This window comes from Cygnus olor, chromosome Z, assembly GCF_009769625.2.
Source record: "Cygnus olor isolate bCygOlo1 chromosome Z, bCygOlo1.pri.v2, whole genome shotgun sequence".
NCBI lineage: Eukaryota > Metazoa > Chordata > Aves > Anseriformes > Anatidae > Cygnus > Cygnus olor.
Genome location: NC_049198.1, coordinates 14,921,746 through 14,944,088, shown reverse-complemented (window position 1 = coordinate 14,944,088; position 22,343 = coordinate 14,921,746). Strand labels below are relative to the sequence as shown.

General features: G+C 37.7%; 1 protein-coding gene across 1 annotated transcript in view; it reads left to right on the top strand.

The window, feature by feature from the left end:
• OXCT1 (3-oxoacid CoA-transferase 1) overlaps positions 1-22,343 on the top strand; it is an 89,360-nt gene that overhangs the window by 54,915 nt on the left and 12,102 nt on the right. Inside the window, exons 12-15 of the mRNA XM_040540086.1 lie at positions 1,194-1,266; positions 2,028-2,103; positions 15,765-15,854; positions 20,609-20,689. Of these exons, the coding sequence (XP_040396020.1) occupies positions 1,194-1,266; positions 2,028-2,103; positions 15,765-15,854; positions 20,609-20,689 (320 nt within the window). The remainder of the gene's footprint in view (positions 1-1,193; positions 1,267-2,027; positions 2,104-15,764; positions 15,855-20,608; positions 20,690-22,343) is intronic.

The window sequence follows — 22,343 nt, the reverse complement described above, 5'->3', positions numbered from 1 at the left end:
CTTGAAAGCATTTTCAAGAACTGGGTAGTATGGTGTTCTTGTTACATTGTTCTTTGGCCCTCAGCCTTTTTCTCCTCAGCACTGTCCTAGCTCGTCTCTTTTTTCTGAAGTTCTCACTCCATGCAGCTTACAGGCTGCATCATCTCTCCCATTCCTTGAGTGCCTGGTAGGGAAGGACATTTCAGGCAGTCTCACAGCTGCTCTGGGTGTTTGCATGATGAATTCTTGTGATCAGACTGCAAGCTTGCTTGTATAACCTTAATTCTATTTTTTCTATCAAAATTTTATTTCCTCACAATATCTTGGAGTATATTATACACCGATTGAACTCAGTTAATTATAACAGGTAACTTAGATCTCGGTTTCAACTTTCCTACAGTGTTTCCTTCCCCTTTCCCATCCTTTTTGTTTCCTTTTTGTCTTCTTTTTCCCTGTTTTCTGGAAACTGTTTAATGATTTCTCTTCCCTGCTGCTGTTATCTAACTTTATCTTCTCAATGTCGTCTGGTGCTAAAGTCTGTTTTTTCTCTAAAATTTCTCATGCTTGGTGGATAATTCTATCCACAGCTGTGTTTCTTTTGACTTTCCATGGGCACCCTAAATACATGGTTGATCCTCAGACTGATTCAAAGTACTGGCAGGAGAGGAAAGAGAGGGCTCTGGACAGAGTCAAAATAAAATGTTTCCAAGTATGCTCAATTGCTTAGCCCAAGAACAGTGAAACACACAGAAGCCCTTTTTCTTTTGCACTAAAAGCAAGATTATTTAAAGCAAGATCATTTGTTTTTCTGTGTTCTACGTCATTATCAGTGTAGACTGTGTTGAGCCTGGTCTACTCATTCTTCTTTGCAACCTCTTTATCTCCTGAAGATGCTCTTTTTTGGTTTTGGAAGAGAGTTACCTCTTGCTTTTTCTGTGGATAGTGCAGAAAGCTGAAGTCCACAGAAATTTCTTAACCTCCTGTCTCAGTGCTGCTTTGCTTGAGACTGCTGGTGGTCAAACAGTGGCCAACCCTGTTATTAAAAACTGTCACAAACTGCTTCCTTGTCCTTTGTGATTGATTAGGTTTACATTCTTAAGTGTAATCGGGTCCATAGTTGTACAGAATCCAACTTGGTATTCTTGGTTAATAGCTGTAGCTTCTTTTGTCAAAGAGACAAAATATGTACAGACAATATCTTATTTCTTTTACAGGTAAGGAGACAGTCACTGTTCTTCCTGGTTCTTCTTATTTCTCTAGCGATGAATCGTTTGCAATGATAAGAGGGTATGTAACAACACAAACCCTGATCGTTTGAAACATGAAAAGAATAAACTTAGTCAGTGGCTGAACTCATTAGTAATTCTTTGAAATGTGGTTAACATTTAACAGCCTGCAAAATGATCATGGACTTAATCAGTGATGGTTTATAGAGTATTAGGTCTAGCTATTGGAAATCGAAAAACACTAACTAACAGATACCATAGTGATGTTTGTGTCTACCACCCCCGGCCATATTTAAACACATTTATAACTAGGTTTTAACAACTACTTTTTGGTCATTTCCAAGTATCTAATCTGTGCTTGCACACTGTGTATTCTCTTTGTTCAGCTTGCAACTATGATCCTCATTCCTCCTCCCTAATGGAAATTCACCATCTGCACCTGTTTTTTGTTTGTTTTTCGGGAAGGAGGCTGGATGCAAACAAACACTAAATCCTAATGGCTCTGAAAAGATAATGAGTGCATGTAAATATGTGAAGGAGTGTACTTAAAAGTATGAGTTCAGAGCTGATTGTCTGTGCATGCAATTAACCAAAACCAGACAGAAACAATAACATTTCTGAGGCTCAGTAAGCAGGCAGGAAAATTTGCAGCAGTGATGTATCTAGAAGAAAACAAAAACCTATGAGTGACAAAATGGTTGCTAAGTCTGTGGTATACCATTTTAAAAGTGATGCAAGGAGAATGTGGAAAAAAAATGTAAAGTGTTGCGGGCTGTTACTTGAACGTGATATGCTAATAACACGCTTTCCTTCTCTTGCCAGAGGCCATGTTGATTTGACGATGCTTGGAGCTATGCAGGTGTCTAAGTACGGTGACCTGGCCAACTGGATGATTCCTGTAAGTAGATGTTTGTATAACTGACAGTGCACCATATTTAGGATAATATAAACATATTTGTAACTGAGAGTCAGGGAAAGGAGAAAAGGCTTGAAGCAAAAGCAGTGTTGAGAAGATGGGTCAGGGCAGTCCCAAGTAGAAATACAGACTGGGAGAAGAAGTCATTGAGAGGAGCCCTGAGGAGAAGGTCTTGGGAGTATTGGTTGATGAGAGACTCAGCATGAACTGTGCCTGCAGCCCAGAAAGCCAACTGTATCCTGGCCTGCATAAAAAAAAAATCGTGGTCAGCAGGTTGAGGGGGGTGATTCTCCCCATCTACTCTGCTCTTGCAAGACCTGGAGTCCTGCATTGAGCTCTGGGGTCCCCAGTATAAGAAGAAAATGGACCTATTAGAGTGAGTCCAGAGGAAGGCCACGAGCATGTTAGTGGAGGGCTGGAGCACCTCTTCTGTGAAAAGAGGCTGAGAGAGTTAAAGTTGTTCTGTCTGGAGAAGAAAAGGCTCCAGGGAGGCCTTACAGTGGCCTTCCGATACCAAAAAGGGCCTACAAGAAAGCTGGGGAGAGATTTTTTGCAAGGGCATGTAGTGATAGGACAAGGGATAATGGTTTTAAGCCAAAAGAGGGTAGATTTAGACTGGATATAAGGAAGAAATTCTTTACTCAGGGGGTGGTGAGGCACTGGCATAGGTTGCCCAGAGAAGCTGTGGATGCCCCATCCCTGGAAGTGTCCAAGGCCAGTTTGGATGGGGCTTTGGGCAAACTGGTTTGGTGGGTGGTGTCCCTGCCCATGGCAGGGGGTTGGAACTAGATGATCTTTAAGGTCCCTTCCAACCCAAGCCATTCTATGATTCTAAAAAAAATAATAATAGAGGACATGCAACCTTGAGGTTAACAGTTTTCCTTAGATACCATTGTCACCAAGCAGTAAAATATAAGAAGTCAGCCCTCTAAAGTTATGTTGGTGCTAAGTATTGTGAAAAACTAAACTTGATTTATGTAAGCTGGTTTTTCTTCCTTTTGGGTCTATGCCTTTAAAAAAGTCAAAATTTTCAGCTGAGGCATGATGCTTTTTCTTGAGAGAGCAACAACTCTAGTATAGTTGTAACTGAAGAAAAACCTTTAAGGAAGGTGTGAAATAGTATGGAGCTGATCGTATAATGATAGAAAATAGCCTGCATTATTTTTCTTGCTATTCTTGTCAGTCTCAGCATTACTATTTTGAATGCACCTAGAAGGAAATAACTCATACTTGTGCAAATAGTTCTGCAGGTTTCAAACACAAAAATATAAGCCAGTCTCATTATTATTTAAGCAACTGATAACGTTAATCCATTATTTGAACACATTTTAGATTTTAACATCAGATAACATATCTATTTTTCATATCATTTACAAGTTGGATATTTTCAATGGCTTTCAATACGGTACTATTTTTATCAGAATTACCTGGGGGGGGGGGGGGGGAACATTTTTAGCCTGGTTTATGGTATTTAGAGGTACTCTCATAGGCGTGGTTTAATATTTTTTTTAATCTCTCCATATTTTTATTTCAATTGTCAGATAAATTCTTGCTTCTGTTCAGCTATGTTGCCTTAGACAGACATTCTCTGTAAGCTTTTGCATAAAAAAATTCACTATATTTACATGTCCCTGTACTTGTATATTCAAGATTACTGAAGTGTTGAGATTTTCTTCTTTCCCAGTCCTTTGGTCCTGCAAATGCTGTGTTAAATGTTCCTGCACCTGGTGTAAAGCCTTCTTTTTTCTCAAGGTATTTCTGAAAGTCCTATTAGAAAGCAGAAAGGGACTGGGCTAAATTTTAGGTAGGAAGGATTGTTTTGATTTTTTTTTTTTGCTTTTTCATTGCCTTTGTAAATTGAAGAGTCTAGAGAAGCATTCTTCAAAATATCCAAGTGAAAAAATAGTAAATGATCCCCACTCTATAATATTCCTAGGAAATAAGCAAAAATGCATGTGATAGCCAATAAGTTGAAATGTTCAGGGGGAAAAAAAAATCTTACTGATACATCAGTAGATGGTTTTTTCATTCAAAAAAAAAAAGCCTTTAATTTCAACTGACCAAATTGATATCTCAGGATATTAAATTTTACACAGTTGTATCTATGCTGAATCTAAAAGCTATTAACTAGAATGTTTATTCTTGAAAAGAGTTATCATGACCAGGAGCAATTCACCACTTGCTTTGTTGATTTATTTCATTTTACTTTTTCTGTTTTGTTTTATGTCCCCATCCCCCCCCCCCCAAAAAAAAAAAAAACCTATTGTTCTACATTTCCAATTTTATTTTTATTTTGACCTCATCTCCCATTGGCTTTTGGTAGGCTTTTCCTGGTGTGTTCTGAAACTGCTTACTAAGCAGTATTCTGGGTTGATAAATTACAAGTATTTATACTTCATACAACAAAATATGTTTGGACATTGCTTAAATATTAAATCCAAAATATTTTTTTGCACAGGGCAAAAAATCTCTTCAAAATAAAGCTGTTAATTTTTTTTTCCAGAAATATTTTACCACAATATTTAGTTTACTGTCCAAAGCTTCTTTGATTCCTGTCAGCATCAGTTTCCCAAGATAAGTCATAATTGGAGACTATCAGAATTGTTTCTGGGCATCAACAGAAGAGCATTTTGCATTAGCAGAAGAGATTCATTTACAAACATGTTTCCTGAAACGTTGAAACATTAGGTTGTATTCTAAGTTTTTCTCAAGACCGTGCAGACTTGTGTATTCTTTCCTTTAATGCTTTGTTCTCCAGATGATTCTGACTTGAGATTTTGTATCCATAATGAGGGCATTATTTATTTTTCATATCTGGCATTGCTTATGAAGATGTGTCTCCATTCCGTTCAGGTTTAGGCTTCCCTCAGATTTGTGAAAAAACCTGCTTTCAAAATTGGAAAGTGTGAAATAAAACTTTGGGTAGCTTTCGTTTTTTTTTTTTTTGTTACCTTTTGAGGTGTACCTTTTTACCATCATACACCATGTGGACCACTGTGACTTTTTGCTGTCCTCATTTGGCAGTCGTATTTAACTTGGACTGTCTGCAAAGTGAGTTTGTATTTACTTGTGAGTAAATACGTTTGACACTTCGTATATATCCAATCAGAAGCCTTTCCAGTCATCAAACATTTTTCCTTTGGTTACTTTATTTTGAGATCCATTGGTAAGGTAATTCTTAATCTGCTTTACTGTGCTATTAGTATCCTACAGTACAAGTTTTTAAATTTTACATTTTTAAATATTGTACATCTTGAGACAGATGGAAATACTTTTCTCTCTCATATTACTTATCACGATGACCAAATTACACTAGCAGCTGTTGGGAAAGAAGGTGTTAACTGGATGGGATTAATCAATGTAGGCATTCAGGTCTCCCTACTTCTCCTGTAAATATGGCGATAAGTTATACTTGATCGATTAGAGTGAGATGAACCTATTTTTAGTCACAAGATTTGTGTGGGGTGATACAAAGATCAAAGATGGACTTCGCTAACAGCGTAAGGCTTCCTTAAGCTGTATTTTATTGTATCATTTTTCACTCAGCTTTTCAATTAGGCTTAGTTTAAGTGTGATTTTTTAGTGTCTTTTTTTTTTTAATATGCTGTAGCCTTTGAGTTCTTGGATTGATGGTATTTGCTATAATTTCAAAGGCAAGTAATAACTCTAAATTTCATGTTTTGAATATGTACTATCATGAAACTATCCTTTCTGTCCCACACTCGAGCTCTAATAGATGCATGTTATGTATTTACTTGCACTTGCTATTAGGAACTGAACTAGGAAGGCTCATTGCAATAATTACAGCCCTTTCATATCTGCCAATTTCTAATGGTGAGGAAGGCCCTGTGACTAAAGGAAGACTGAGAATATTCTGAGCATGTGTAATAAACAGTGGTGTTTACTAGGTTACTTCCTAAAGAAGTTACTTCCTAAACCAGCATTTATTGAGAGATTTGTTGCACTGAACAAGACTTAACGGCTTCTTCTCTTCCTCCCTCTGATATTTCTCAGACTAATGAGAGGGTTTCTGGGGAGGTAAGGAGAAGAAGGTGGCAAATTTCTGAGGAGCCGCTGGGAACAAAGTGCAGCTAGAATAAGGCGTCCAGGAGAGGTGGAAGGGGAATGCTGAGGACATGGCTGTGGAGCAGAGCAGACATACCAGAGCAGATGGGAGCCATGGCTGCTGGGAGCTACTGGTTGGAGCCATGCTTCACATAATGGATGAAGGACATAGTATCTGGCTTTTGTGTTTCTCTCAAGCTACTGCCAGAAGTTGCTGCAAGCAGAAATTACTGCACCTTTGCAGAGTAGCAGCATGGGCTGTTGCAGTCCAGACTTCCATGCCAGCATCTTAAAAGTTGTGGTATTCTCCCCGCCCATATTTGCTTTACCTGTAGTTCCTTTCTACCTGTGTGTGGTGGTTTTACCGTGCTAGGCAGCTGAACACCACAACCGCTCTCTCACTCCCCCTCCTTAGATGAGGAGGGGAAGAAGTAAAGGGAAGAATAACTCACAGGTTGAGAAAAGGATGATTTAATTAAAGGAAAAAAAAAAAAGAAATAATTATTAAGGAAAGATTATTATTAACTAAACAATTTAACTAAACAATTCAACTAAACAATTTAACTAAACAATTTAACTAAACAATTAACAATTTAACTAAAGGGGGGAAAAAAAGGAAAGGGGAAAAGGGAGGGGGGAAGGGAAAACTAAACAAAACAAGTAAAGGCTGTGTGGAAGTGCAGAGGAAAGAAATTACTCTCTACTTCCCACAAATGAGCGATGCTTGACCACGTCCTTGAAGCAGGGCACGTAGCCGGTGTTCGGGAGGAGGACAGACATTTTCACAACGAGAGCCCACCCCTCCCTTCTTCCTCCTTTTTCCACCTTTTATTGCTGAGTGTGACATCATATGGTATGGAATATCCCTTTGGTTGGTTTAGGTCAGCTGCCCTGGTGATGTTTCTTTTCTCACATTTTTGCCCACCCCTAGGGGGGTTAGAGAGAGTCCTGATGCTGTGCCAGCACTGCTCAGCAGCAGACACAACACTGGTGTGATACCGCTGCTGTTCTAGCTACGAGTGCAGAGCACAGCATTGTATGGGCTGCTGTAGGGAAAGTTAACGTCCCAGCCAGACCCAGTACACTGTGAATTTATGGGACCCTCCTGCTAGAAGGGTTTTATGGGAATTTCTGCCACCTCTCCAGTGGCTACACCTTGCTAAGCAGTACTGCTTTTTTTTCCACAGCCTTTTTGATGGAAGGTGTATAACACTGATTGCCACTTTGACATGTATTAGAGGCTAAGCACAGGTTACCAGAACTTCTGAAATGTTGCCCTGTGACACCAGAAGTTCTGTTTTATCACTATTAATTATTAATTACGAGTATTACTGTGCATTTCAGTACATCTCCTAGCCATTACACACCATTAATAAAATAACTACTTGTATTGCTGGCATGGTTCACCAGCAGAAAACTGTTGTACTATAGCTGGAGAAGCCCTGCAGCTAGTTCAAATATGAAAGTAAAATGAATGAAATTTCTGTGACATCACATTTCCTGAGGCAGAAATGTACTACAGATGAAAGGGAGGAGTATCACTATAAAGCTCATCATTCATGAGAGGGTAACATACTCTTGGCTGAAGGAAACAGGAAGGGCTGAGGTACTCAGCGTCTTTGCCTTAGGCTTTAGTGGCATGGTCTCTATGCCTGGTGGTAGAATTTGGGGGAAGGTGAGTAGTACTCATCGTAGAAGATAACTGTTCAAGTACACATATACCAGTCCATGGGGCTGGATGGGATACATCTGATGACGCCAAGGAAATTGGCAGTTCCTGAATTGTCAGGCTCAAAGGGCAATAATCAGCTGTTCAGTTAACAAACAGCAGCCTTAGGGATGATGCTGGGACTGATACTATTTTACATCTCTACTCCTTGCAAACAATATAGACCAAATACAATTTTGAGCAAGAAAATTAACTCTAGCTTTGTATATTACTCTGCTGGAGTATAAAACTCATATTTTGATAGCTACGGTAATGCAGTTAAGGGGCTGAACAAGAGGACAATGTAATTTGTTCAAGGTAGCTCAGTTTGGTTACATAAACATGGTTCATTCTTGGAGAAAATGAATAAATCATCCTTTAATTTAGAAACAGGAGCCTTAATTTTAATGCTCAGATTTGGAGTATCCAAATTTAAAGGATTAAGGAGTTGATAATGAAATAAATCAAATCGAAAGAAAAAGTATGCAAAAATTTTAAACTTTATCAAAGATGACTTTCTGAAAAGAAGATATGAGGAAACCCAATTCAAATTTAGTAATAAATCGTTTAATTTGCTAGCTGTAGAGGTCAGTATATCCTAAGACACTAGGAATGTAATTTCGTATGTTGTTGGTATGTGGGCTTGCTTGTTTTTACAGGGCTTCAGAGTATATCTTTTGCAAAGTTTTATACCATAGAGGATGGGAGAACTGCACATTCATATGTATACTACATAGTATAAGGGGAACTGCGTGTTTGTTGGTAGAAACTTTCATTTTAAAATGAAAGTACACTGTGGCAGAGGGCAGCTGAGTATGTGATTGCAGGAGTTAAAGTTTGTTTTGTTTTTAAGTTACTATTTGTAGCATCTAATCTAAAAGCGGAGGGCTCCACAACAAGAGCTTTTCTGGCTTGAAATGTTCATTGTTAATGGTGGGAGAAAAAAAAAGCAAGTATCCTTGGAAGCCTAAGAGCATTGTAGGCTCTTCTCTAAGGAGCGCTATTGCAGCCTGTCTGCCTCTTTCTTTGAATAGGAGAGTTGTTGAATAAACTTTGTCTTCATTTTGAATCCAAAGACACTGTCCGGTAACTGTCTGTTGCACAGAGTGCAATCAAACTGTCTGTGTTCTAAGTTGTACAACATGTTGTTGTAAGAAAATTTATGAGAAATATTTTTACAATTATTGTTTATAAAATGAATAAAGCACTACCAATTAGATAAATTCTGTATAAATAGAAAATATGCAGATTAATTAGGCTTAGTGACTGTGGCTGTCTCTGAGTACTAATCTGACTTCAATGTCTAGGACATGGCTGAGTAGAGCATATGCAACAGCAATTTAACACAGAGGAAGGACAGGACCTGTAGTTACCTAGATTTTCCCTTCAAATCTAAGTTTCAGCGGGATATTGTTTTAATATGAAGTTAGTTTTAGATACTAGTTTTTCATGGACACCTGTCTTGGAATGAAGACTACAGTAGTATATCAGTTTATAGTTTCTCTCGCATAAGCGTGTGCCTGGAAGCCCTGGAGAGCTCTTCAGAATGTGGCATGAATTTACTGCCATTGGAAGAGTCCTGGAGCCTCAAAGGAGAAAGCGTGTGTTAGCTCTCTCCTTCCACCTTTCTGAGAGCATTTTCTGTCCAATTTGTTTGTGTTTATTCCTCTTCTGCAGACAGCATAATGGAGGGAATATAGGAGCTCACTGTTGGTATTTTATTCATATTCTCTCCTACATTTTCAATGTGGGAAGTGTCAGCTATGTGTTAGGCATCTGTATAATGAGAGCAGCTGAAGAAATTCTGCTTGTCTCAAAAATATGAGCATATGTCAAAAGGCTTTTGATCTGTGGTTAGTAGTAACAATTGTGACTGCTGTGTGGAACCGTGACTTTCAGGTGAGACTAGTATTATGTTGACAATAATATTTAATTATTGCACAGTATGGTGCGTGCTTGGGGAATGGAATGCAAACGTAAATGGAAGGTTTAACTGCCCCATTACACTGAAATAACATTAATCATTATAAAGCCAATTCATTTCAATGAAGCATGTCACAGACTGTTTTGAGTTGCTCTTGAGATGCAATTTATTTGAATTTCTCTCAATCATTTGAAACTGTTGCCAACAGTTATTTCATGTTAGTTTTACAGGAAAGTAAATGAGCAAAATTTGACTAACTTTCTTTGCATGTATCCCATGCTATCTTAATTTTCTGCTCCTGGAAGGTAAAAATACAAATATAGTTATTGCACTTGTGTATGCTACATTTTAGTGAAAATTTATTGATAAATTTTGCCAAGTATTATAAGTCACTCAAGAGCCTGTATTCCATCCTTTCAAAACTTGTACTTTTAAATTTTGCTGTTCATTGCATATGTTAGGAAATATCTGGTCAGCATTTGTGAAAATCAGGTCATTTTCTGCATGGGTAAGCCCTGGAATTAAAATATTATTTTGTACATTCTTAAAATATAAATATGTATATAATCTTCAACCTGTTGTGCATTTGGGCTGGGCTCAATTTATTGCATTCAGCCAGTATTAACTCTGCGCTGTGTTGTTCCATTGCCTGCACCAATTAAATCCCATTAATGATTTCCTGGATTTTCTTCTTAATGTTTATTCAGTCATACTCAGTAAAATCTAATCTAGCTGTCATAGTTGACATTCAGAATATTTCACGTTCAGCTTTCTCTGTCTCTCTTGATAGTCTTTATCTAGTCTTTTTTGCTGAAGAAATGAAAAGTGAAATACAGGATGAGTTATGGCTATCATTTTATAATCAACTATAAGCATACCTTTCCTTTAAACACAGAACAAGGCTACTAGCAATGGGAAAAGGATTGTGATCTACATTTCTATTTACTTAGAATAGATTTATGCATATGTATTTTTGTTACCTTCTGATTGACATATTTTTGTGCAAAGCTAAGGTCTTTGCTAGTATGCAAAAAATAAATAAATCTACACCCACAACAGCTGCTGAGATACTTTTGATAAATATTGCACGTTGTGCTGATGACCTGTGCATGTCACTTGAAGCCACCACATCTGTGAAGACAGACAGTAGCTGTAAAAAGGGGAAGAAGACTAGTGGAACTAAGGTGTGTTAGGAGTCCAGAAGTACTGCTGAGGAGAGGGGCAGAGCGGAAGAGGTTTATCCTTTGACTGCAGTATTAGCACCATAGGCAGTGGTGATGGAGTTATCCTGTATCCACTGCATTACCTTCATTTCTGCTTTTCTTTGTGGAGTTCACACTGTTCTGGTTGTTCTGAATTTTGGTAGCTTTCCTTGGCAAGACATAATTATTTCTTTCATAATTAAGCCAACATTAGCATGGCTTCTGTACTTGCCACCTAGTCCACGTCTGTATTGTCTGTATCTGTCAGAGACCTTATGGGCATTCCCTGTAAACACCGTTGTGAAGTGTGGAGCATTTGAATGGCTTTGCTTATGGATGTGTTTAAGGTTTGTAGGTTTTTTTTTTCATTCTGCTTGTAGTCACTCCAGGAAGGTGAAGGAGGCGTCTGAAAACTTTGTTTCCACCTTTAAAATCAACACAAATTTTAAATGTTGAAATCTTAATTCTCTCATCCTAGGTAATTTGTTCAAGGTCTTTCCAGGGACATGCTTCAAAATTCAGATTGAATGGGAAGCCTACGTAAGGACTGTAGCTTAAACTAGAAGCATTCATAATGTTATGTAAGCTTTTTACAACAGATATTCTACTAATTTTGAGCAATGTGTGAGGTAAATGTATTCTTACATAATGGAAAGAAAGAAAACCTGACTGAATCCTGCTCATTTAATACATAATTAGGTCAGTTGGCAACATGGAGAGGGAGATAGCTCAGTTCCTTTTCAAACTGGTATACATTTTCACCTTACTTCTCCTTTGATAATTATTCAAGCTTTTATTTCCATCTGTTTTCTCATCCTTAAAACTCTGCATTTAGCACTGATAAGTTTTTACTGTTTCTTGAACACATCATGCTTTGCTGCACTGTTGATGGGATATCTGTTTGTCTCAAAAGATAATGTTCTTTTAACTTAACCAGACCAATTCAGATGCCTTTTATCCTATGATGTTGGGAGTAGCTACAGAATTCAGCTATGGAAGAAAAGTTCTTGCTGCCAGGAATGCAGAGGAAAAATGCAGGACAACAGGATGGATTCAAGACTTTAATAGTGTTTGAAGGCTCCTGAGACATTCTCTTTTCTTTCAGTCACCTTGCTTTAGTCTGTCTAGATTTTCCGTATAAATGCTGCTTCCTTTCCATATAAATGCTGTTACCTGCTTCCTCTAGTATCTTTCTTGCAACATCATTGTAGAAAAACTTCATTCTCTTGAAAAAATTCTTGACTGTCTCACCTGCTTTGGAGTACTCACAAGTTTCTGTTGGAATCCTACAGATTGCCTCCGTCTGATCAAACCAACAGAAAGGTTTCTGCTTAGGAATTACTGTTAAGCTGAGTGACTTTTTCAGGCTCTTTAACATCATATTTTGACCACCCAAATGTTGTTCAGATATGAAGACATCAAATGAGAAAATATGTACCCTTCTATAATATTTTCTTTAAAATGCCCCATCACTATAGTAACCAAATAATTTGGTTTGCAATACATAGGCATTATAAGAAATCCCCCCTCCCATTTTTTTTTAAATGGCTGTCAGGAAGCAAAATTGCTGAATATCTTTGAAATAAACAAATAAAAATCCATCAGGTCCATGACTGTCCTCCTCTTGCACCCGAAGATTACTTGGTCTGAGACGTAGCAAGAACTGCTAAGAAGGAGCATGACGCCAGAGGCAGAATTCCTCCTTGCAACCTGGACCTTTTAACTAATGGTTTGAACAATATAGCTGCAAGGGAACTGTCAGCTTGTTTCTGCCTTCTGTGTAACCCTGTTTATAAGTATTCCCAATGCTGGACCTTTCAGGAAGCACATGGCAAATTCAAAACACGTTTTCTGCTCACTTCAAGCTCTTGCTGGTGAAGTAGTAGTTGTTTTTTTAATAGGGCACTGATAGTTTGAAGCACTGCCAATAAACTAAGTCTTTCCTTCTGGTTTCTTAAGCTAGCAGCACTAATGTGTTTGGGAACTTAAAAAGCTCATCTTTTGGAAAAACAAACATGCAAAGGCTGGGCCTTAGCGTGCTTAGAAGGAGCAGGAAACTTGCACGTGCACTTTAGTCATTTCTTATTTGAAATATTCTTTTTAATGAGTTACATAAAACAAGTTAGCATTATGTATGTTATTAACATTGTTATTAAATGCCTTACCAAGTTGACGAGCAAAAAAAAATAATTACCATCTGCAATTTGGCCTGTTCACTCAAAAATAAATAAAAATGATCTCTAGTTTTTTAAAGTGAAATGTATAGCTCTCAACCCAGTTAGTGTTCAGCATTATCAAGCCAACCTAGCTGTTATCAGAGGTTTCACATCAGTGTTGGTTGTTGCAGGTGGTCTCCAGGAAGTGAAAATGTTTTTCTATGGCAGATTGCCTTTAAATTTGTAAAGGATTGAAATGAAAGTCTGACTTTTGACAGAGGCAATTAAATATAATATTAAAATTCAAAAGAAAAAATTGCTTATTGCTTGTAAATGTGCAGTGTTTATAAATATCAAAACTGGTTTGGTCTGCATGTTTCTCCTAAGCAAAAAGAAACAAAATGTCTTCTGGGAATCACATTTTTGACTGGAGTATTTTAATTCAAATTTAGAATGCAGCTGGCCCTGTTCTAATACGGCGTGCAGGACAGGGCACATTGTGAGACTTTGGTAGGTGCACTGAGAATAATGTAAGGCTCTTCTCCTTTGGATACTACTCAAAATAAAAGCATGCTTGGCTATTTGGAGATAATGCTTAAATAATTTGCTTTACCTACCAGTCACTGTACAGTGACGAGAATGTTTGCTTGAACAACAGCAGATACAGTGATTTAAAGGTCCTCAAGTCCTTCTCAACTCTACTTGCTTTTTCCTGTTCCCATGTACATGAAGGAATGAAATCTCTTGTCAGATTACTCTATGACAGCTTCTTCAGCAGTACATTTGTCATTGCCCTTTATCTGCAGCTATTTCTTCAGATGTTTCCTAATTGCTGTAGCTCTTTACTAGGTAATAGAACTGAGTCCTGAAAAGTGAACTAATGGTGTTGCCAGGGTAGGAGCGTTGATAGCATAATCCTTGATGCGAACTTATTTTGAGTTACTGGGGAGATAATACGTTGTCTTCAGCTACTCTGCATTATCTTGTCAGTGACCCTCTGGCAGGCTGATGAGAGGTCACTGCAGTCTCTGTAAGAGCTCTGTATTTCAAGGTGGGTTTGAGAATGATCAGAGCTGTGCCGGGAAGCCAAATACAGAGATAAATCCTGTCATCTCTTTTAGGTTTGTGTTTGCAAAGAAATATTTAATAGGAGTGTTAATGTAATTAATATTACTCTGATATAAGAAAATCTGAAGGGCTCGTTTATAGATAAAGGAAGATATGATTTATTCTTCACTGTACAAAACAATTTTTTTTATGTGTATTGCCTTCATTATGATGAAGAGGTTTTCAATAAATTGCTGTCCTGACAGCTTAATGAGGCAAGTCTCTTCCATGTGTTCTGCGTCATGGGCCATGGCTGCTAATGGTACCGAACTATATAACTAATAAACAAAAGCATAAGAGAAAAGCTTTATGCTAGGAAGTTTCCAAGTTGTTTAACCATATAATTTTAGGCCTAGTATAAAACAGCATACAATATATTTCTGTACTTCATTCATTTTAATGACAGATAACAAGCAGCTAAAACAGAATGAATACGAAATATTTGAGACAAAATAGTTGATTTTAATCTCCAAAATTCCTTGCCTCATGTTTCCTGCTAACTTTACCTATCATGCAGGTCCCCTCCCCAGCAACTCAGGAGCGACACATGAAGTTGTTAGCTTGTGGTTTTGGCGGGTACTCTGGTGTTTGTTGTCCAAAAGTGACTCCTCATACTAGTAGAAGATAGTACTCAAGGTCATTGCGCATCAGAAGTTTGCTGAGCCCGGCAAGCCAAGCAAGCCTTGCTGCTTACCTTCCAAGATCAGATGCATTCAGTTTAAGATGTTGGAAGCAGTCAGGGGTTGAATGTCACAGCATTATGAAAAGTTGAACACCAAGCCATAATACAGCTGTTGTGATGACAGGTGCAATTGTGACACTCTTTAAAAAAAAAAAAAAGGAGGAGTCACAGAGGCAGAAGGCATTTCTTGGCTTGAAGGACAAACAGAAGTGAGTACTGATTCAAACTCATTTATTGCCCCTGTTCTGAAATGACATCCAAATACATCTGGAATGGAATAAAAAGAATGGTTTATGCTAATCTAGTGATACAAGCAATGTCTTTCTGAACTGGCAGGTGGAGACTGCTCTGATGTTCTTGTTGTTACATTTAAAATCAGTTATTTACTTTTGAGACAATGAGATTTCTAACATTGTGAGAACGAACACTTTGTTTTTACAGTATTAGAACCATTGGAAGTAGCTTAATTGCTCCTCAGCATCAGGGCTCCCACTGTCACTGTTCAGATGTAAGTTACACCCAGGACGCCTCACATGGCAGTGGGTCCTTATTCCACTCATTGTTCTCCTCCTGTTTGCATCACATAGACCCTAGGATGATACAACTGTTTCCTCTCAGGGGAAGCTCTGGTAGTGTTTGAATACAGTGGTCATGAATAATGTGGGTTTTCTACACAGGAAAAAGATAAATACCTTGTCCTGTCATTGCAGCCAATATGTTCTTTCTGTTTTTGTTTGTTTGTTTGTTTGTTTTTCATTTTGGTAGAAATGTTACATTTCTATTAAAAATCTCATTTTAGGGTAAGATGGTGAAAGGAATGGGGGGCGCCATGGACCTGGTATCCAGTGCCCAGACCAAAGTTGTTGTCACCATGGAGCACTCAGCCAAGGTAAGGCTCTGCTGCTTCTTTCTATATAAGTCTCTTATGCTGTAGCAAGAAAAAAAATAGTAATAAAGAAGACTTTTTACATTCATACTTCTTCTGTCACTTTGTGAGGATTTGACAGTTTTGCTGCTAGTTATGAGGGGGATACAACAGGAGGATAGGTTAGTATGGTTCCTTGACTCTTGTAAGTTAATCATTCACCATAGAAAAAATGAAATATTAATTTGATATTTTAAAAGCTGCACGCATTTTTTAGTTGCTTCATGCATATTTAATGAGTGGTAATTGCCAGAGCTACAGTAGATGCTACCCTAGAGATTTTACTCTTTACCTCAGAATAATTTGAGAAATGAGGTTCCCCGTGGCTAAATATTTGTTATGATGGATAGATATTTACCTTTGAAGCTGTCAGTCATATTGGTACTGACAGCTTGATAAAACAGATCTTTTTGGCATGATGCAATGCAGGCTGCCTTTCATGTTATACCACTATGTTCTAGAGGTTAATCTAGAGATGACTTTATGGAGGCTTATAGAAGTAAGCAGTCTCCCCCAGAAGGTCATAGGAAACTTGTCATTTGAAACTTCTAGAGTGGGACTGTCCAAACTGAGAAAAATGAGCCAAAGGACAAAATCTTCTATTCCTGGAGAACTAAAACAAATGTTTAAAAATTAACTTCCTGTTTCATTTCTGTGCTTGTTATTCCAATTTTGTTATGTGTCTGCAATAAGAATTAGCTGTGTGTATTTAAGATCAATATTCCTGCCAGAATTCATAAGGAATTTGCATGATAAGCTAAATATATTAATGGTTGTGGGGTTGTGTGTTTTTTTTTTTTTAAATGTGATTTAGGCAATGAATCTTCATTTTCCATGTTTTTAAACTTTTTTTTTTTTTGAAATCGGACAATTCATACTACGTTGTGTCCTCAAGTAGCACGTTCTAAGCAGCAGGACTGAGATTGACCCAATAGTTATTGTGTGCACGTGTAAATAAGTAAAAGTGCAAAGCATCCTGACTGTATCCCTGTCACAGTCCCTCCTCACCCACCAAATTGGATGTGTAATTATCCATTTGCTCAGACACATACTTCAGGTATTAATGTCATCTGAATAAATATTTGTTAGACTTCAAGTTACTGTAGAATTCAGTTAAGGGTCAGAGCCCACACACTGTAATTATTTATGACAATTTATCTCTTAATAGCACTATTACCAAACTCTTTTGTCAGTACAATGTTTGGAAGTTGTTTAATTGTTGTTTTTAGTCAATAGGAACACTGAAACTTAAGAAGATAGGAACACGGATTCACTCTGATAAACAGTTCAGGCATAGACTTATTTATTTTGGTATACATATACATAAGACGGGCCTTTATATTGATGGGGTGCCTGGTGTGCACTTCTAGAAAGCCTATTACAGGCTTTCATAAATTATTTATTCTGCTTTTATAAGAAGGCACTGCAAAACTAACCTACATAGGTGATTTTTCAATTTTATCCTTACTTTAAAATGGAAGGCTCCCAGTATTCTTAGTGCTCTTTCTTCTTACCTGTCCTCTTTTGGGGCTGCTTCTTGTTTGTCCAAAAATGGACAAGATGAAGTATAGAAATCTAGTATTCAAAAATCAGAATCTGCTTTTACAGCATTTTTAGATGCTCCTTGGAAAGGCAGGGAGGTGATGGACAAGCAAATATAGCACCTGTGACACCAGTTCTGAAAGTCAGAAGCCTTCTGTTGGGGTGACTGCTTCTTACAGAGCTGATCTTATATTTACACCTTTTTATTTCTTTACCACAAAGATTTTCTCAAACTGTTATTTCATCCATATGTAAGCATTGTAACATTAAAATACATTTTTCTAAGAGTGTACTCCTTTGAGTATGCATTTTGCAGTTTTCAAAGACAGCAATAGGCTGAGTCCTTGCAATGCATGCAAAATACAATTTACAGTTACTTACGGGGGTGAAACTATTACCTGTCTTCACGCTCAAAGCAGTACTCAATTTTCCTTTATTTAAAAATAAAACTAATTACCCTTTGCCCTAAAGTGATTAAATTTTTAATTACTAAAATGTTTATATTAAATTAAAACTGAAAGATATGGAAGAAAAATGACTTTAAATGACTTTTGTAGAAGACTTCATTTTAAGAAATGTCATTGAGGCAGGGTAGCATAGAACTGTGTAAAATAATAAAGACAGGGATGCAGGATGGCTAGTCACTGCCTTACAAAAGAAATAAGGGTAGCCAACTGAAAAGAGCAATAAGCACGTCTCAAACAGCAAGAAGTATTTTTCATAGCCAACTAATGAAGTTGTGGATCTTTGGCAGGATGATATAAGAGCTCAAAGTATTGAATATATATGAAAGGCATTAAACTGTTAAGAATTCAAGTTCATCAGTGACAATTAAATAGCATTGACCAGAAGCAGTCTCTAGCTCAAGAAATGCATATGTCACAGCATCTCAGGAACCAGAAGGGCATACCTGTTCAAGGGTGGCTCAATTTTTGTTCTATGTGCTTAGGCCACTGTGAGACACTTGGTAAATGGTCTTGAGTCTAATTTGTTATGAAAGTTCTTAATGTATTTTTTGCTGAATTACTTTTTTTTTTGTTTGTAACTGTGAAGAACAGTAATAGAATGTTGAGTTGTTATTTAATCTCTGAACACTCACTGTGCCCATTCAGCTATATACTGCCTAAGAAAAATAAAAGTCCTTCACCCCCCCATTATTGACATGTTTTGCAAAACATAATAAAGTAATGGCTGGTAATTGTTTCATGTTGTGAAATGAGTTGTCTACACCGTTCAAAAAATAAAATGAAAACTAGTTTTAAACAAGTGATTTGGACGTGGCTGAAACGTAAGAGCACTGAATTGAAAACTTTTCTGTCATTGTGAATAGTTTTGATTTTTGATGTGTTTGGAAAATTATGAGCATTTTTGGTTCTTCAGTAGCAGAATTTAGAGGAAGCAGACTGAAACACCTTAAGACTTTGGATATCAACATGACAGTCTTTTCTTCCTTTATCTGAGCAAATCCTGTATAAATTCAGACAGAAAAAATTCATGCAATTCTATTTGGATTCCCATTCTGATAGTGTCCTGATGGAAGAGTTCTAAAAGTCACTTTTCATGGTAACTGGTAATACAGTCATGTTCAGCTCTTCTGTTAAAAAGCTGGAACATATCAGTTCTTAGGGTCACAGGAGCCATTCAGGCTGTCAGCTCTTCAAGTCCATGTTATTTCAGTCTCAACTAGACAGCAAGAAGAGATACTGCAATTCAATGCCTTAGAATTACACCTGATATGTTACTGAGGATACTACAGATAGTGCAGGTTAACCTTGGCTCTTAAGAAAAAGGTGCAGGAAGGTCCTTAAGATAGACAAGATAAAAGTTGATCAATTGAAAGTAACATACTATCACAAGTTGTCATTTTTGTAAAGAGTGATCAAGTTTCATCAGAGTAGTTGCCTTGATACCAGATGTGGATCTTGCCAATATAATTATAATTATAATGAAAAAATAGTTATTCACTGAAAAAGATAAATGGAAAAGCACATGCGCTGCTCGTTTTGCTATCACTTGGGAATCAAACTGGCTGAGATATGGTTCCCCAATTTATATTAAGCCTTAAGACAAATTGATGATTGTAAATTTAAAAAGTATTGCATTCAGATAGTTAAATGGGACATGTAGTACTCCAAGAGTTTTGAAATGCACAATTGAAAATCGATAATTAGAGAAAAAACTCGTATAATAATGGGAAAAATGTGCACTTAATGCTACCTGTGTATAAGGCTCACAAGATCCTGACTAAAAACATGGTAATCTGTCATATCCATTTGGAGCTATTTCGGCTATTGCAGATTTAGAAAGATCTAAAGCCATTTGTGACCTATTAAAAAAAAAAAAAAAAGAGGGAAAAGAACATAAAACCATGCCATCCAAACCTTACACAGCCAACTTTGTGACAGAAGCTATGTTTTTTCATTAGGTAATATTTTTCCCAATATTTAGAGTAGCTGCAGTTTGATGCCCTAAAAAAAGGAAATGCTGTAGAGTAAATCCTGTTTTCTTCACATACATTCTTTTCTACCATACATGCGGGCTAATTTGTTCTGTCTAGAATAAATATAATGTAACTTCTCTGTAGTACTTGAAGATGAGTGTATCTCACTCACCTCTTAGTGTGCTTCTGTGCTTTCCTGGAGGGATGGAGGAAATGGGAATTGAATGTGGGAAAAGAAACTCAATTTACTAGTTTCAAAGCATGACTGGGCACTTGAGCCCTAGGGATTTGAAATGCCTGTGTGTATGGCTGATCCTGCAAATACTGTTCATAATAAAGTATAAGACAGAAATGTCATGCCCACAATGTCATTTTTGTCTAATTTTTGTCCTTTATATGTCATCAGTGAGGTCCCATGTGTATCTTATCCTCACATTGCAAATCATTAAGCAGAAGTATGCAGAAGTTGTAAACACAGGAGCCCACTCAGTGGTGCAGTAAGACTCCTATTCGTCATCATCCCATATCTAGGGTTTTATTTACAACTGTCCCAAATTGCCAGAGGTGTAATGTGCAATAGACATGAATTCGGAGAGTATTCTGAATACAGTGAATGTTTCAGTAACACTGAATACCTACAGCTGTGATTTTCCCTTTTCAAGTACATATTTGCATTGTGAGTAAGTTGCATTGTTTTTTTTTAAATTAACGTTTGTCTGTATATTGTTTAACACAGGGCAATGTCCATAAAATCTTGGAAAAATGCAATTTACCACTTACTGGGAAACAATGTGTAAACCGCATCATTACAGAGAAGGTAAAGTGCTTTTCTTGTCAATAGTTTGTTCCTCTATTCCTAAGAAGTGCAACTCAGTAAAAGCAGTAAAGCTTAGTAAAAGTGAATAATATGTTCAGTAGATGTGACCAGTGAAGGCTAAAAAATTCCCTTGGAGTTCAGTTCCAGAGACCTGGTGGCTCATTTTTCCTTTTAAATCTCTCACCATTGACATCAAGCATACCAGATGATGTTCTTAGACGCCTTCAGAAGAGAGATGCCATCCATGAGAAGTATGCAAAGTATGTATCTGCTTATTTTTCCCAAAGTATACTTGAAAATTCACCTCATGAGTGCAAATCCTGGAATACACGTTTTCCTCAAGTATACATGCAGGGCAACGGTTCTGTAGCACATACATGTCAGACGATTAGCATCTTTCTTGGTGTATACTACAGACTTTCAGGGAAATATGACCTGTAGCTGTAGCAGGGCTTTAATTCTTTTGTCCTTACTTGATTCCACTTGTGAAGCAATTTACTGTCCAATGCAAGTCCTTGTGAGCATCTGATATTGCTGATGCTCAAAGTACGTTAGTGGATCTTTTCAGCAGAGGATAAGTGACTTGGGATTTTTGCTGTAATCATACTCCTTTTATTATCAATGTTTACATTTTTAAAGGCTTAGAGTAGTCCCTCTGTGAGCCATCTGTCATACAAAGGAGAATACTTCAAAGGTGTGGATAGAGAATTTATTTTTACCCAGTGGTATATTGCTACTGTCATTTAAAGTTTTCCTCGACAAAGGAAGGGAAACTAAATGAAAATGGGCAAGTTATAATGCAGTTTTCTACTAACTGGCCACATACAAATGTAAGGTACAAAAAAAATGAACTGAATAAAGGCTGACAGAAAATAAACAACATGCAGAAATTTTCTGAGTCACCACTCATCAAATCCGTCTGTTTTATTAAAAGATGACACAAATGCACAACAGTTCTTAGATTGTATTCTGAACTGTTTCTGCTCTAGCTTCCTAGGGTGGATGCTCCTTACACCCAGCCTCTCTTTCAAAACTCAGAAAAGCTATTTCAGTCCAAGAGAATGGTTTGGGTTGGAAAGGACCCTAAATATCACCTAGTTCTAACCCCCACCATGGGCAGGGACGCCTTCCACCAGACCAGGTTGCCCAGAGCCCCATCCAGCCTGGCCTTGAGCACTGCCAGGGATGGGGCATCCACAGCTTCTCCGGGCAGCCAGTGCCAGTGCTTCACCAACCTTACAGTAAAGCATTTCTTCCTCATGTATAGTCTCAATCTACCCTCTTTTAGTTTAGAGACACTGCTCCTTGTCCTATTGCTACGTGCCCTTGTAGAAAGTTCCTCTCCAGATTTCCTGCAGGCCCCCTTTGTGTACTTGAAAAACTGGTATAATGTCTTCCCAGAGCCTTCTCAGCTGTTCTTCATAGGATAGATGCTCCAGCCCTCTGGTCATCCTCATGGCCCTCCTCTGGATTCAATCCAACAGTTCCACGTGTTTCTTGTGCTGGGGGCCCCAGAGCTAAGTGCAGGACTCCAGGTGGAGCCTCGTGAAGGCAGAGCAGAGGGGGAGAATCCCCTCCCTCACTCTGCTGGCCACGATGCTTTTGATGCAACCCGGAATATGGTTGGCCTTCTGGGCTGCAAGTGCACACTGCT